General features: G+C 48.8%; 1 protein-coding gene across 2 annotated transcripts in view; it reads right to left on the bottom strand.

Annotated features, from left to right (window-relative positions):
* Nucleotides 1-17,078, bottom strand: part of Rcsd1 (RCSD domain containing 1) — a 54,431-nt gene extending 37,353 nt beyond the window's left edge. For both annotated transcript variants that reach the window (XM_013114396.3, XM_013114397.3), the window contains exon 1: nt 16,865-17,078. In XM_013114396.3, coding sequence (XP_012969850.1) covers nt 16,865-16,870 — 6 coding nt within the window. In that variant the 5' untranslated portion in view covers nt 16,871-17,078. The remainder of the gene's footprint in view (nt 1-16,864) is intronic.
* Between the last annotated feature and the right edge of the window lie 541 nt (nt 17,079-17,619).

Below are 17,619 nucleotides of genomic sequence, written 5' to 3'. Positions count from 1 at the left end.
ATGATGTAGACACCCACCATTGTAGCTTGAACATGAAGTGTTGTCCCCAGGCTCCTTGTGTTGAATGTTTGGTCCTTAGGACATTTGGGAGTTGGAAACTCTGGGAGATGGGACTTAGCTGGAAGAAGTACATCACTGGTGGAGATCTTTGTAAGTATCTTGTTCCTGGCTCCTCCCCGTGTCTCTATTTCTTAATGCTGCTGTGAGAGCATCTGCCCCACCCCCACGCCCTGCCACAAGAGAGAGAAGGACTCCTCTGAGACAGTAATCCCTGGCAAATCCTTCCTCCTGTATCTGGTACTTTTTCTCAAGAAAGGTAACTGATACAGACAGCATATGAGGACATGAGAAGAGGGCCACACAGCAGCCCTGGAGTGGGCTTCAGAAGGGACAATCCCCAGTCCTTGCTGAAGCTCAGCTCTCCTGGCCTTGGGATTGGGTGCCTGAGCAGCTCCCAAAGGTCCTCACAGCCTTGACTCTCCACCCTCTCTGCGAGCCACAGACCGAGGGAGCTTAGTTAAAACACTAAGTGTGATTGTATCCTTCCCAGCCCCATTGCTCTGTGGCTTGGAAGAGCTATAACTCATCTGCCACATCCACGAACATCCAAGTTATGTGGAGGAGTATGCTGGTTGGGTGGGCACAGATTTAAGGTTGGCCCCTGAGAATTTCCTCTGAGGCTAGCCTGTACCCGCAGCACTTTCTGTGCAGAAATCCTGGGTCCTCCCTGCTCAATCCTTGAAGCTGTTCTGAAGGTCTGACACAGCTCCCCATTGTAACCAGCTGTATGTCACTCTCTGCCCTCCAGCTCGGACATCCTTCTCTATCCTTCTGCAACCCATCCCTGACTTGTCCTTTTGGACTGAGTTCAACATCCCCTCCTCTTACAAAACACCCCATCTGCTCCTTACCCTGGACAGGATACCTAGGTTATATCTATTAGACACTTGATCAAACTGCAGCAATCTTGTGTCACCTTTCAGATTCCCTCAGTAGACAGCAACCCCTACCCCCTGCAGAAGACAGGAGCCAAGTCATTTTCCCATTGAGTCCAGACCCAGCAAAGAACCTGACCTACTGGGTACTTGTCAAATATTTATCAAGTGAATAAATGAGCCAGTGATGGCTTCTCCTTTCCAAGCCAGACCACACCAGACTGCAACTGTGAAGGCTTTTCTAGAAGACATTGCCTTCTTATTACCCCAGTGCTTAGAATCTGCTCTACCCCTGACTAAATCTTACACACACACACACACACACACACGCACGCACGCACGCACGCACATGTACAAACACAGGTATGTTATTTCTCCCATCTGCAGATGCTTCAGCAGGAAGTACCAAATGGTTGCTTCATTTTCCAGGGTGTCCACATCCCCTTCCTGTCCTGCCTTGCTCTCCCCTCCCAGCTGGGGGCAAACCACAGGACTGGCAGGCAGCAGTGCACTGGGAGGAGAGAACTGTTTGCATGGTAAGCTCGTGAGTCCCTCTCACTTTACATTCCCTCCCTGGTCTGTCCTGCTGAGCCTGCAATTTGTACACACCAGGTACAGCTAGGCTGTGTGGAAGGCAGGCAGGCTAGGGGCTATGTAGCAATGATTATCAAGAGTCATAAAAATATCCATATCCTTTGGCCTAATAACTCCCCTCCAGGGAATTGCTTCCAAAGAAATTACTTAAAAGAAGAAAAGGACACATGTACTGTTTATAGCTATGTTATTTATAACATGCAGAAAGTAGAAGCAAATGCCATGACCCAAAATAGAAAAAAAATGATAAAATAAATGATGGTGTATTTGTGCAGCAGACTATCACACAGACATTTTAAATGAAAACACGGCTTTGTATAAACAGGGGTATCATCTTGCAAATCACTTTTAGTGAAAAGACAGAGTGTAGAGTTGTATGCATATATGCTTGTTACAATTGGGCAAGTAGGGGTCAGAAAGACGGCTCAGCAGTTTAGAGCATTGGAGGACCCATGTTCAATTCCCAACACCCATGGGCTGTCTCACAATCTTCTATAACCAGGGGATCTGATGCCTTCTTCTGGCCTTGCAGACATCCATATACATGCAAAAAAATCCATACACATACAATAAAACAACAGTAATAATAATTCTAAAAGAATTACCATGTGTCTAAAAATAATATAGACACATGAATTTGGAAGCAGTTATATTTAGTGGAATCATCATTTTCTCCTTATCCCATCCCTGCTCTAAGACAAAAACAAAACAGGAGGAGAGACCCACCTGAATTCTTTAGCCCAGGCTGGCCTTGGTCTCAAGATGTTCCTGCTTCAGGCCCTTATTAATAAATTAATGCTTTTTTATTTTTAAGTGACTAGAAACTAAGGAAAGTTCCTTAAACTCAGAGTGCTAGGGTTTTCTAGAAGGACCTTACTCCCACTCAGCTGCAACTTTGTCACGGAATAAAATAACGGAAACATGCCTCATTTGGACCTTTCCAGTGTCCAGTGGTGGCTTTGTAAACTATCTTCTGTGTAGGGCTGCAGCTTGACAGTCACCACAATCACTCAGAGGACATCTGCATAATGAACAAATAATTCTATCTGCTGAGTTCTCCATCTGGTTGCCAGTCTCCAGTCTTTGGGCCATGGTCCTGAAGATGCTGATTTCCCTGAGCCCCCATCCTGGAGCTTGAGGGGAAGAAGAAGGGGTTCCACATATCCCAGGGTCACCTAGGTGGAATAGGAAACTCTAAAAGGTGCAGAATTTATGCAGTGGAAATGAAGCCTGAGAATGAGTCCTCCTTACTTTACTCTCCTCCCTCCCCCTTCTCTTGCTTTTTTCTCCTCTCTGCTCTCCTCCCCTCCTCCTTCCCTTCTCCCCCCCCCACTCCACTTTCCCCCCTTCTCATGTCTTTTCTTTTTTGAAGAAAAGCATTGGACTGCAGTTCTAGCTCCATCCTTCCCTTAGTTGCGTTTGCAATGTCTTTACCATCGCAACCCTGAGGCCAACTCTCACTAGTACCCCAGCCCCTGAACTCTGCTTTCTTCACCCACAATACACTGGGGGCAGTTACGAGCCTGTCAGCGCAGCTTTGGTGCCTTGAGAGCCTCTCCTCCAGGACCCTCATTATAGACAGAAGGAGGCATATGCTGTCTTTCTAATCAGCACATGGACTCACTTCATACACTCCTACTGGCCAGATGTGCTCCCCCTACGCATCAGAGACCCTGCAATCTCTCACCAGTATCACTTCGCCATTGCTACCTGCTTATTAAAAACCAAACAAACACTTTCAGCTGTATAAATGGAGAATGCATTTTCTCCATAAATCCTCCAACCCCATGGCCTCACTGAATTCCCGGCACCTCAGCACACTGCTTCCTTGCTTTGTTTTAGGGGCAGATCACTTGCAACCACCACTAACCCTCCAGCTCACTGTCTTTACATTTTACTCTCTCTAAGAATCCAGACAGCCTTCTTTGTGCAGCTAGCTGCAAAACTGTTGCAAAATGACTGGACAAGCAGACGGGTATTTCCAAGCCAGGTCTGTCCTACGCTAAAGCTAAGCATTTATCCCTGTTTAATTTCATTATGTTGGCTTTGGCCCCGTGTCCCATCCTATATAAATCATTTTGAACTTGAATGTGTCATATATCATATTAAGTATCCCAGCTGTGGGTCATCTGGATTCTTTCTAGGTTTCATTCAAATTGTTAACAAAAATATTTAACAAGTAAGTGCCAAGGACAGAATGCTGTGGCTTGCCCCTGGAGACTGTCCTGGGGGAAAGACCTAAGGTCCTTAATGAGGATATTTTGGACAGGGTAGCTCAATCTACTATGAATTCACTTGCCAAAAAAATTTCCTTCGTAATGTAAGTAATGTGACTATTTGAGAAAACAGAATACCCTTGTTGGTATAGGAAAACATCCGATTCTCTAAATCTAGCCAGAAGTTCTTGATTGACGTCAGCTGTGAGGCAGAGCTAGGCTCAGGTCAGGGTGTGAGGCAGAGCTAGGCTCAGGTCAGGGTGTGTAGACTCTTACTCTCCCATCCCCACTGTGCTCCTAAGGCTTAGCACCCCACTTTGTTCTGCTCCCCAGCAGGCCTCCCTACAGAAAGTCAGCAGGGAGTTGGGGTGGGTGGAGTGTGGTGGGGAGGTGGGGTGCACAGGAGAAGCTGAGATGGACCAGACTATTGTCTCTGTTAGCCCTGACTGTACTTTCTTTATTTTCAACTACCCGTGACTAACCGTAATCCAAAAATACCAGTTACAAATTAGACTCTCTTTGTCCAGCATATCCAAGCTGCATATGCTACCTGCCTACTGGCTCATAGCAGATCTACGGTCACTTTGCTGCTCATGTTCAAGCAACTTCATTTCACTTGGTTATGGCCCTAAAGCATGAGAGCAGCCACGAGGATGTTCGGACACCCAGAGAGAATCTACGAAGCACTTCTCGTGGGTGAAAAACTTGGACATTTTTCAACAAGCTAGGAAAAAGGCAATCACAACCTGAGGCCGCTAAGGCTCTCTGTACAACTGAATCGTCTGTCTACGGCACTGGGAAGAAGAAAGAAAAACAAAACAAAGGCCTGGTGGTTTTGCAGTTGTGCCTCACAATGTAAAAGTTATGACCACAGCGCATGCTGTGACTGTCGTAGAAAAGGCAAGAAGCCAGGCTTGTTGGCTCATGCTTGCCATCTCAGTGCTTGAGAGGCCCAAGCAGGAGGATTGCCAAAAGTTCCAGGCCAGCCTGGATATGAATAAGACCCTGCCTCAAAAATAAATAAATGGGGGAGACATTAAACTACTAGATTATCAGGTGTGGTACTCTGTGCTTTTAGGCATCCCCTGAGGTCTGTGAATATACCAAGGGTGGCCACCCTCTTTCCCATTTTCTGTCTCCTCCCTTACCCACTCTTCCAGGGTGAATGCATGGAACCCACTTGCTGCCCCTCCCCTTCCCTCCACTCGCCTCCCCTAAAATGCATTTATTTAGTTGGGGAGTCTCCCTTCCTCTGGCAGGCCTTAGCTGCCCTGGGAGCCTATAGCTTTGATCTGCTATCCACACCAGGCCTTTGTTCTGCAGTAGTGCAGAAAGGTGGGCTGGTGTGTGGTCTGCAATAACTACTTGTCTGTCACAGACCCTGGGGCTAGAGGGGAACTTCAGACATCCTGGTGTTCCCACCAAAGCTACACCAACTACACGAGGCTGTTCTCTTCCAAATGACACCCTCCTCCAAGCCTCGCTATTCACACCAGGCACTTCTCACTAACATTAACTCAGAGGCGTGTGCTCGTAAGACTCCCACTCTACAGATGGGAAAACCAAGAGCTCAGGAGATCGCAGACTACTAAATGGCGACATCAGACTGAATCCCAGCCATCTGACTCCTGGGCAGAGCTCTTTAGCACGGATGGGCAGTGCCATTTCTGCATGTGGCCATAGGACGCTTGTGATCCTGCCTGCAGGGACAAGGGCATGCTGTGTATGCATCATTGTCATCTTAGGGTCCATAACCAAGATATTTAGAGCTTCCAGTTTTGAGGCGTGAAGGTGTTTTGCACAGCACAGGTCAGAACATATTTGTTACTACTACTACTATTATTATTATGTGTACGGCATGTGTATGGAGAATGCATACATGCCACAGTATAGGATAACTTTGTGGAGTTATTTCTCTCCTTCCACACGGGAACTCAAAGATCAAATTCATGTCACGAGGCTTGGGCATCTTACTGGCTAAGCCATCTTACTGGCTCCAGAACCTTGACTTGTTTTGTTTTGGGAAGGTGGCCACCAACTCACAGTGAAGCCGATTCTCTTGCCTTCTTTCCCAAGTACTGGGATGTTGCTGGTTTTAGGGCATCCCCCATCTCTGGGACTCAGGCATGTACCACCATAGCTGCCATGTGGTACTAGGAACTGAACCCTGGTCTTTATGCATGAAAGGCAAATACTCTACCAGCTAAGCTATATTTCTGGCCCCAGAGTCACTTTTATGCTGCGAAAGTGTCCTTGCTTATATGAGAAGCCTTACTGTCTCAAAGCTCTGGTCATGTCCCCCTCTTGGTCCCCTCCCTCTTCCAGCACCTATGCTATAAGACCTATTTGAGATTGTCACAATTTTTTAAACATTAGTTTATTAAGTATTAATAATACCACCACCACCATGAATTTGTAGTTCTGTAGCTTTTCAGGTTGACAGCATCAATTATCTTATCTATGGCACGTGTAATCATATTTCCTTTAAAAACAGCCTGTACAGTAAAGAGGTATTGCTTTGCTGATGGGGAGTGGACTCTGAGGCTGTTCTTACCCCTGAACTTGAAACTCAGGTGCTCTGGTGCAGCACCCTCCGTGGCTTGCCCTAAGTCTAATGATTAGATGAAGGGAAGAGGCCATTCTCTGGCAACTTCACTGCAAAGTTCCCTTGACCTTCACTAACCCCTTCCACGGGCTCAAAAGGCAGGACTGATGAACTAGAGTCATGGAAAAGAATGGTCTTTATTTGTGTCACATAACTGCACGTAGGGAAAAGGCTTGGGTTCCCAGTTTGACTGGGGGCGGGGTTGCTTTCAAATCAGTCTTTTGGGTGATTCAGCACTGTGTTGCAGCAATAGGCAAAGAGCTTTTCAAATCCCTGGAGCCAATAAAGCTATAAACTGCATCTCCTGATGGCACACTCTGTGGAACCGGCTGTCCCAGGACCAAAATGCTTAAGAAACTGTCCAAACAGCTGCACCAGATAGCTTGGATATAGATGTCTCCAATGTTTCTTGATGGAGATGTTGACTTCCCCTCCTAATTTACTGCCTTTCTAAGCCATCCCCTAAGCACAGAGAACAGTTGGTATCATTGAGAACAATCTTTCTGCTGGCAAAGCAACTTTCGCTTCAGCCAGGAAGAGCAGATCTGAACACAGAGCTCTGCATATCTCCAGGGCCTGAGACTGAGTGTACATATAATTGTCACCTTCCTTGGCATTCCCACTTTCATCAGCCTGAGGGACACAGCCTTCCTTCCAGACCAGCTCAGAGACCGTCGTGCTGTGAGGCAGGACTCCCACAGCCTGTAAAAGCCATCCACACAGCAGTTTTAGCTCTCAGATTGTGAGGTGATAGGAGGCCTCTGCTTTCTGGCCCCCGTGGGTGTGAGGAGCTGTGTGGCTACCTGTCACCTTTCCGGGTCTCAGATGAAGGACAAATGAGGAGGTGGAGCAGAGCCCCCAGTTCTGCTGTGACAACATACAGCATGAGTCAGAAATGAACAAACGTTGGTTGTTTTCACTCGCTAGAACTGCAGCCTTTGTTACGGCAGCACGTTCCTGGCTTGTAACTCACGCCGTTTAAGTATCTACCCACCATCGTTGCACGAGCAACCCTACTATCTTACCTCTGTCTCTGCTCCCCTCTCCTCCTCCAGGCGGTAGAGACCCTGAAAGCAACTATTGTGTCTTAGTAACTCTCACTTGTTAACTGCTCAGTATACATTTAGATGGGCGAATGAATGAGGATGGGAGACTAGAACATGGAGTGAGATCGGGTACAGTGCTGTTTTATAATCTCGCCACACCTGCTCCCTTCGGAAGGTGGTGATGGGCTTTCTTGGTCAGCTCTTGCCAGCCTGCTAACCCATCATCTAATTTCGCTAGCAGGAGATGAGGTCAGGAGGAGATGAGGGTGGCTCTGGGAGAGGCTCTTTTGCACCCTAGGGGCCTCCCTTCCCAAAGCACACAGAGTCACACAGCGGTGGTTTTGAATATTCACTATATTCATTAGACATTTGCCCTGAGCATAAAGGTGGGGCTGTTGACACTATAACCCAATGCCAAGGACTTTCCCTGTCCCTCTACCTCTGTCAAGAGGTGATCAGTGGCTCCCCAAACGCATAATCACTCCCTGATCCCTGTAAATACAACCTTATTTGTAAAAAGAGACTTTGCAAATGGAGGTAAGGGTTTTAAAATAAGAAGACCGTCGTTCTGAATTGTTACCGAGGGGGCTAATTCAGCGACACATGTCCCTGTAAGCAATACACAGGAAGAAGAGGGATGTGGTCCCAAGCCGGAACCAGCAAGTAGCTGGTCTGAAATGGATTGTTCCCTGGAGCCTCCGTAGGGAGTGTAGTCCAGCCTGGCCATGGCTATCTCTCAGCAGACCCCTAGCAAATGCTCACACTGGCTAATGCCCCTGACTTTGGCTTCTCCGGCTGTGCTATTTCATGGTCACCCAGAGCACGAGCACCAGGTATCTCTTCAGCCTCCCACACATTTCTACAAGGAAAACTAGTAGAATAATCTATACTCTGCTTGGAGTATTCAAAGCCAGGCCATCTTGAGGGGACATGACCATGACCAGACAATAGGGACCACGGATATCCCTGAGGAAGCCCCTTTGGGGTGGAAATCAACCCAGGGAGAGAGGCCCAGTGCTGCACATGGTGGGTAAAGGGTAGAGTGTGGGGTGTGTAGGGTGAGGGTGGGCGCTGGGTCCTTTCTAGCCTTGGCTCTGCGTCTTCTGACTCTAGTTAAAACAATGATGATGAAAATTGTTTTTCTCCCACAGAACACACCGCTTGCTGGGAGAACCTCAGACACCAAACACTAGCGTTTGGAAGGCAGGGACAGCAAGGTACACACAAGTGAAGCGAGTCTTGAGGGTCAGACGTGTCCTGTAGTGCCCCGGCTTAGAAGGCCTTTGCCGTAGCTCTGACTCGGTCATCAACACATGGTGTTTAAGGACCCTGTCTTTAAAATAAAGGGGGATGGAGGACACTGTTCAGTGCCTTTTACTTTCCAAACTCTTAAGCTGTACAAGTCAATTGTTGAGCTGGGTAAACTGATGCACATTATAATGCCAGCATCTGGGAGGTGAAGAGGACCAAGAATTTAAGGCCAGGCTGGGCTACATGAGACCCTGTCTCAACACACTTCACAACGACAACAAAAATCAACTTCAAAGTTCCACTTCCTTTTTTGTCAGAAGGTTGGCACCAGTGGCCTCCTGCCCTCACCAGAGACAAAATGGAGACTCCCTGGAGTCTTTTAGATGAGGATTCAGAATTAATTCACCTGAGCCAGGTCTTAAAAATTCCAAGCCTAGGCTGGGTGGTGATGGTGCATGCTTTTAATACCAGCACTTGGGAGGCAGAGGCAGGCGGATCTCTGTGAGTTGGAGGCCAGCCTGGTGGACAGAGTGAGTTCCAGGACAGCCAGGGCTGTTACACAGAGAAACCCTGTCTCAAAAAAAAAAAAAAAGAGGAAAAAGAAAAAAAATCCCAAGCCTGGGACCAACTGGCCCAGCACAAGCTGGAAGAAGACTATGGAGAAAGAGGAGAAGGAATAGACTTCAGGACACCACCCCCAGAGTGGTTACTTTGTGGCTCTTGTGGAGATCACCTTCCAGATATTCCAGCAACACAGACCCTTGCCTACCTTACCCAGAAAGCAGATGCAGTAAGGTTTTTATAAGCATTAAAAAGATAAATATATGGAAAACACCTGCATAGTAGGTATGCAACATGTTGCAGTAATCACCATGAGGACAGCTTTTACATGTTGCCCACACTGCCATTGCTGTGGCAGCGGGGAATGAATTTCCCACTATCCATCACTTCATATCTCAAAAGCATGACAAGCCAGGGACCTGAGGCTGAGGAATGTATTCTAGAGAACTGAGAGTGAGTGGGGGGTGGGGCAGTGGTCTGGAATGAATGGCCTTGTAGCTCCTGTGTTTGGAATGCGCTGTTCATGGTGAGGGTCCAGCAGGGAGGGGGGGTCAGAGGAGGTGGAAGCCCCTCCACAGCATTTTAAACGCTGGAAATACCCTCTCGGGTGGGTGTCTTGAGTTGTGCAACAGCAACCACAGGCTTAGCCTTTCGTTTCCGCTGCTCTGTTCTAGCTGGGTGTGGCTAACGGGTGTGTGGTCTGCTGTTGCTCCTTCATCCACCTGGTTCATCCCTGCTGGAAACTAGGAGAAACAGTGACTTTTTGCAGAATGAACAGCAACCTTGATGGGAGGAATGAGTGGGGCTGCAGGTGGAATGGGACAAAAGAGTGTGTGTGTGTGAGCATGTCTGTGTGTGTGTCTGTGTGTGTGTGTGAATGTGTGTGTGTGAGCATGTCTGTGTTGTGTGTGTGTGTGAGCATGTCTCTGTGTGTGTGGGCTTGACCTTGGGGGCCAAGACCCAGTTTCAAACTGATGTCCTTAGTAGGAGTGGCAGACAGGAGGGAGCTCCCTGAGACTGAAGCCCGAAGGCTGCCAGATGAGGGACTGGCAGGAAACACCTGGAGGGAAGCCCAAGGAGGAAGCCGGTTTCTCTCTTACACAGAAGAAGCCGACTTTGAACTCCACACACCTCACATGGTATCAAGACCACAGTCTTGTCATACGTGTAGACCTCATTTCTACAGATAGGAAAGAGCCCTTTTAAGGTAGCAACTGAAATCGATATTTCTCCGCTGCCACAAGAGTCCTCCCTCTCAAATCTTGTTATCTCTTTTTACCTTCCAGGAACTAACTGCATCTAGTTCCCATGCATACCGTGCTGTTTGCCTTTGACTGGAATGCACTCTTTCTAATTTTCTGCTGCTGGTTAGCTCCTAGTCCTCCCTCAACATTCAACATCTGTCACAGGAAGCCCCCCACCCCCACCCCAGGCTGGGTGTGTCACTCCTCCTCCAGTGGGGCAAGCGCTCATCCTGTTCTGCAATTAAGGGTTTAAGTGCTGATTTCCTGTCTTAGAGGGCCAGCAAGGTGAGAGATATGGTCACAGCTAAAGGCTCAGTGCGTGGCAGGCAGTAGGTAATCATTATGTGCTGGTTAAGCCTAATTGAACGACTCTGTGGGCTGGGGTGATAGCCCAAGAGTTAAGGCTAGCCCTACGAGCATACAGAGTTCACTCCCCAGCACTTAGGTTAAAAGGATGTGTGTGTCAGGCAAGGAGGCACATGTCTGAATCCGCAAGCTCTCGATGTAGTGAGAGACTCTCAAAATGCAAGATGGAGAGAGCAATCGAGGAAGACAGTGTTGACCTCTCTGGCCTCCACGTCTACTTCAGTACTCATACACACGTGCACACACACACACATCAAAAAAACAAATCTGCTATCGATATCTTGCACACTGACACCATAGATCATAGACGACTCAGCTGGAGAAAAGAGTTGCAGTTGCCATCCACAGGCCAGGAGGAGGATGGTGTGCAGGCAGTTCCAAAACAAAGGGTGGGGCATCTAGGATGCTCTGAGACTCTCGTTTCTTGGCTAGGGAGATGTTAGTTAGTTCCACTGTCCAGAACTGAGAGTTTCCAGCTGGGGACGCCTACTGCTCACTGAGGATAGGATTTCGTGGCACTTCCTGTGGGCCTCTTATGGGGGTTGTTAAGGTCCTGCATGTCCACCTCACCTCTCCTAGGGAGCTACCGAGTGTTGAATGACAATGCCCGGAGCCCTCTTCCTAGAACAGGATCTGACCCTCCCAAATGCAAGACTTTACATGGTGAGCCTCATGGGTTTCACTAGTGAGTCTCCACAATTTCCTACAGCCAGTATTCAGAAAACCCCAAGGGGGAAAAAGTGGGGGAGCATCCTGCCCCCAAAACCAAAGGACAAAGGCAATGTCCTTCTGCTCTGGCTCAGGTAGACCTGTTTGAGAGATGAGCTTCTGGAGGGTCCTAAGGCAATGCAGTTGAGGGGAGTGGTTTAACACTTGTGCTCTGCCTGCGGTATCACAGAGAGATGTATCCCCCTAACACCCTGAAGGTGGATGTCAGCCACGTGCTGCTGTTGTGACGAAACTTTAGGAGACCGGTTTCTTAAAGCGTGGGTTAACCTACTCCCCAGATGAGAGGAGAAACACAAGTTGTTGCTTTCCAAAGGTCGGGTTGCACCACAGCCCCAGCATACCTCAGAGTCTGGTGTGCTCACTCCCAGTAAAGCTGGAGCAACTAGGGATTGTCTTGTTTCTCCCAGAGCTACGTGCCTTTTTCTAGCGAGTTAGATGGGCCAGACTGGCTCTGCAAACCTCAAGACCCTGTCACTAGAGGAGGGCAGAGCTGCCTTGAGAGTTCTCTGGAACTGAAAGGCGTTCTCCTGTGGCTCTGATAAGATTACCTTGTTGCTGAGCCGCCAGCGTTCAGATTTCCCACGGAACCGCGGGAGCCAGGCTCAGGCTCTCCTTGCTGTGGGCAGCCTGCTGTGGATCAGGATCTGAAACCCAACTCCTCCAACTCAGCTCCAGGAATGCTCTCACCCCTCCACGATAGGTCCTGACAGCGTGCCTACCCGAAACTACTCCTGTTCTCACAGCCCAGCAAATGGAAGATGTCTGCTAAGTGGAGCCAGAGTGACGGCTAGAGTCCCACCCAGCAAGAGCGAGGGAGTCCACCCAGTCTCTTTCCGGCTTCACGGGCCGAGTAGCGTCCACTACGACCACCAGCCTCAACCAGCACACCATGGCTCAGTGACAGGATGGGGGAAAACCAGCGAGGTTCACAGGGACATCCCCAAGTAATCTTTTTATTTTTCTTCCCTAGACTTGGAGATCCCAGTCCAATAAATAAATAAAATAGAAACAAGGTAGAGGGTCAGCCAAGATGGTTCAATGGCGTAAATGTACTTGCTGGGAAAAGCCAGACAACCTGGGTTGACCTGGGGTTGGAAGGGGAGAAATGACTACTGAAAGTTGTTCTCTGACTGCCACACACAGTGCAGTGTTCGAGATCGCACACTCACAAACACACACAAGAATAATAACAATTGATTAAACAAAAATAATGTGTTAAAATGGTCTAAAATAAAGTAGTGGATGTTTAACTGGGTAAAAACGCATGAATTAAGACATAGACTACAACATGAATACATCATACATATTTCAGTATGTATATACACGTATACACATACACACACTTATGTTGCTGATATTGTGAGAATGAAAAGATAATCCCTGTGTGTGTGTGTGTGTGTGTGTGTGTGTGTGTGTGTGTGTGTGTGTGTGCGTGTTCTTTAGACTAGGTCTTACAGAGGCAAGGCTGGCTTGGAACTCAATATGTAGTTGAAGATGATCTTTAGCATGACTCTGCTGCTCCAAGCTCCCATGTGTTGCAACCAGAGGGTTGACCTCACACCCTGCTTGACCACACACACACACACACACACACACACACACACACACACACACACACGCGCCCTTTGAAACAGGGTCTGTCTCACTATGTAACAGTGGCCTGGGATTAAATATTTTTATTTACATATATTGACTTACTCTAACAAATATTATTTATGTGCCTGCACACATTCATGCTGGTGCCGTCAAAGGCCAGGAGGGGCTTTTCCCTGGCTTCCTATCTACAATAACTTCATTATTATGGTTTCTAGAAACAATTACTTCTGTATCAGAAGAGGTCTGCATGTCTCAGTGTGCTGAAATTACTGCCCAGAACAGTCAAACCAACCAATAAACATACTCAAGTCTGCTTTTTCCTTCCTTCCTTCCTTCCTTCCTTCCTTCCTTCCTTCCTTCCTTCCTTCCTTCCTTCCTTTCTTCTCCTTTCTGTTTTAAAAGTTGATTGCTCTCATCTCCAATAACGCATTCATCTAATCAGTATGTCTTGTTTGGTGCCCATGAGACCCTAGATATATAAAATATGGTCCCTCCCAACATGGAGCCAGAAAGCCAGCCCCAGTGGGGCTAGTTAAGTGCTTTGTAGAGGTTGAGGGCCTCGGGGAAGCAATTTCTATTAATTTATCGGGCAAATTTTATTGGGAAATTTGGGTTCTGTGATGGGCACTGTGTTGGCTCATGGAGACCCATCGACTATTAGGATAGACCTTCCTACACTGAGATTCCCTCCCTCCCTCCAGGGATAACCTGGGGCCTCACATACGCAACAGCAACAGCAGACGGTTCCTGCTTCCCCTGTAGCTCACGGTCTTGACTCTTCTTTCCCCTTGTCTTTTTCTTGGAGTCAGACTGCATCCTAGGTCTGGGGGCCTCAGCTGGAGGGCTCGCTGACTCACGCCTCGCTCACTCACGCCTCGCTCGCTCACGCCTCGCTGACTCACGCCTCGCTCACTCACGCCTCGCTCACTCACGCCTCGCTCACTCACGCCTCGCTCACTCACGCCTCGCTCACTCACGCCTCGCTCACTCACGCCTCGCTCACTCACGCGCAACATCTACTGCCTTGCTGCATTATGGCTGCCACCTCACAGCTCACTCAGTTTCCTGCTGTCTGTGGAGCAGACTCCAGGCCCATTCGTGAACTGGCCTTCAAGGTTTGAAAACGGTAAATTAGAAGAAGGTACTAGTTAGGAGCACAGCTGGGCAAGAAGATTTTGTATGAAGAAAAGGCAATGCCTTCTGGATGGCTTAGATTTTAGTTCCTGAAGGCTCGCTCACCAGGCCAGCGGTTCCTATGCTCATTGGTCACAAGGCTTTATCTTCTTACTTTCGATTTTCTTCTTTTAGTGACCCTCTATCTGCCCCTCCAACCAACTGCCCTGCATTCCTGGTGTGTTCTCCCTGCACCATCCTTGTGTGTCTCTACCTGACTACCGTCTCTTTCTCAAGGCTTCTCCTGAGTGGCCTCGGCCCTGGCCTGTACAAGTCATGCGTGCAGAAGCCTTCACTTAGCACACACCACCAAAGCGTGATGCATGACAAGATCTGCGAGTCCCATTTCCTCTATTGGATTGGGAGTGTTTGAAAGGCAGGGGTCAAGTGCCACCTTGTTTTGTTTATTCCAGAAAGATCCCTGTAGGTGTGATTAGTGGGAGTGATATGAAGAATTTCGTAACATTTGCAGCCGGTAAGTGTGGGTTAGAACGCTAGAGTCCTATAGATTAGGTTTGAATGCTCGATATGGGGGCATGATGTGACTTGGCTTCTTCTCAGATAAAGTAAGTAGCTCCTTCATGAGGCTGATGCAGGACTCCTAGCTCCACTCATGAGCAGGTAATCTACCTATCACAGAAATTCATGTCTTAGCTGAAAATCGTCACTTCCTCTCTCCTCTGTTTCCTCTTTATGTCCTCTAACAGTGCTAGCTGTTGCAGTGTTTTGGCTTGTTTGTTTGGACTTTGCCAAAGAAACTTTAAGCAGTGACTGCCGACCAGCAATGCTATGCCTCAGGACAGTTGTAAGCACATCTGCCCGGCATTGTGGCTGACTAGGCAATCTCTCCCAGTGTTGGTCCAGCATTTGGCACGCAGGAATTTGCCTATCCCCATCCAATCCCTTTTCAGTTGCTTCATAAATCAGCTTATAGATGGGAGAGCCTTCTCTTCTCATGCCTCCCGCCTACCAAGTCACACAGGAAGTTGCTGGGCTGGTATTTTCAGGCCCCCTCTTGTTTCTTCCTCAGCTGAGGGAAGAATATGTGTCCCTGTGGGAGGAGCCTCTGTTTCCCTAGATTAAAGTTAGAACTTGCATTGGGCCTTCAAGCAGCAACCTGCTTTAAGTCTTGCTGTCCACTGCAGTTATGCTAGTGATCCCACAAGTTTCCAGCTCGGCTCTCAAAGCTCCCTGAGTTCTCCCCAAGGAGCGGATCTATGGGTACAGCAGTTTCTTTGTGGGTCTGTTCACATCCAGCAGCTCAGAGTTTGCAGAGGCTGGAGTAGACTTGAGAGCCTGTCTGCAATGCTCTGTGGTCTATCTACCTTAACCCACTACTTCTGACTTGCAGGTGTTACTACAGAAGGATACTTGGACCCCAGCACCCCGGGTACTCAAGGCCCTCAGAATGCAATCCTTGTTTCTTAATGACAACTGGTTGAGCTGAATATCCAGGACAAACCTATTGTTCTTTTAGAGATGGCAAATAGACAGCGAAGTGTAGGAAAGGCCAGTGGGCTCAGGCCTGGAGGGCTTGCACTTCTGTGTGCTGGGATCACTGTAGACCGTGGTCTAGGGAAGAGCAGTTTCCTTTTGAGTGGGAGTGGGAATCACCTTAAAGGCCTGTGGTATTTCATCGTCTTTCCCCTCTTTGAAAGCCCCATGTCCTGCTGAGATTGGTCAAGATGAAATGAAAGGTCACAGTTTCTCTTTTGTGGCACTATGGCTTGAACCTGGGGCCTTGCCCATGCTGTGCCTCAGAGTCCACCTGTAGCTGGTCTGGTCTGAAGGAGGGCATCTTTGGAAGTCTGGAGATGTGGAGAAGGTATCTAGGTGAAAGAACACTCCCAAGCTACTCCTCGGATGGAGAGCAGTGACATGTGTTCCACTGCGGTTGGAAAAGTGCAGGGAAAGTCCCCAGTCTCCTCTCAGAGTGCCTAAGTCTGGGACTCAGCCCCGCACACCCCCTCATGTATGGCTACCACACCCCAAGGTGCACACAACCTCAGGAGGCAGGACATCCTGGAGAGCCTCTAGTTTCTCAGGAATAAGTTTATTTGGCTGACGATGAGGGGAGCTTTTCAGAAAGTTATGAAAGAAGATGTGACAGGCACAAGGGACACCTCAGTGGCAAGAGGACAACTTTGGCAAGTGAAAGGGGAAGCCATACCCTCAGTGCCGGCCTCAGCTACCAGCTTTTTCTCAGTGCCTGGGGAGGGTTGCTGGAGTTTTTGTTTCGGGGTTCTCGGCTCACACCTTCATTGGTTTATGACCTTAGCTGTACCTAACTTTGTTTTCTAAAAAACATGTATGTGCACAGTCAAAACCTCCGAATCCCTAAAAAGGGACCCCCTTCCCCTGCCCTGCCCCTTCCTCTTGAGGTCCCTTCCTGAGGCAGGGTAGGGAACCAACCTTTGAAGTTGGTCTGGTGACTTTGGAGCTGCATGCTGTCCCTGCTGTGCGACCCGGACAGGAGGACAGCAGCGCCGCCTTGACCTCACTCTCCCCGCAGCCCCCACCCCAGCTCCGTGTCTCCACTGGTCTTTACCTCCATGTCCTTCAGGTAGTCCTCCGGCGGCGGGGTACACCCGCTCGCTCGCTCGCTCGCTCGGGCAGGAGCTCGCGATCCCTGCTGTCCCCTCCGCTCCCAGCCCGAGCCACTTTCGGGCTGCAATCGGCACAGAGCTAGTGGGCGGCGGTGCGCTCGCCTGGCTGCGCTCGGCTGCGGGACTGCCCCGGCCGGGGGGCCCTGCGCCAGAGAACGAGGAAGGAGGAGGAGGAGGAGGGAGGGAGGGAGGGAGGGAGGGACTGAGGGACGCAGGAGGAGGGGAGGGGAATGGAGGGGAGCAGGGAGGGAGGCCGGATCGGGGTTTAAATTTAGACACGAATCTAAACAGATACTGTCCCTCCCAGGGAAGGACTCAAGAGCCCGAGCTATGGCTCCATTAATCTGCCCAAACATGGGCTGGGCAGCGCCGCGCCCCCTTTCTCGCGTAGTTTCTCAGGACCCCGGGTTTTGCACATTTTTCAGACCGTATCAACTCTCCCTCTTTTAGCCTGCCTTCTTTATTTTCCTTTCCCCTCAAATTAAAATTGCCTTTTCATTCTTTTCCTCTTTGCCATTTCCTTCTTTTCATACCCATCTTTCCAGCTTCATCCTCTTCCCCTCCTCGACCTTCCTTTTATTATACTTAACAATGTACCTAGCTCTCCTGGATTCAGTATCCTAATAAGAACACCTTTGTTTTGACACCTCTTTTCCTGTCCACCTTCCAGGATTCCATTTGCAGGAAACAACTATCA

Source organism: Mesocricetus auratus, unplaced genomic scaffold, assembly GCF_017639785.1.
Source record: "Mesocricetus auratus isolate SY011 unplaced genomic scaffold, BCM_Maur_2.0 Super-Scaffold_100676, whole genome shotgun sequence".
Taxonomy (NCBI): domain Eukaryota; kingdom Metazoa; phylum Chordata; class Mammalia; order Rodentia; family Cricetidae; genus Mesocricetus; species Mesocricetus auratus.
The sequence above is the reverse complement of the archived record's forward strand: the minus strand, read 5'-3'. Positions and strand labels throughout refer to the sequence as shown.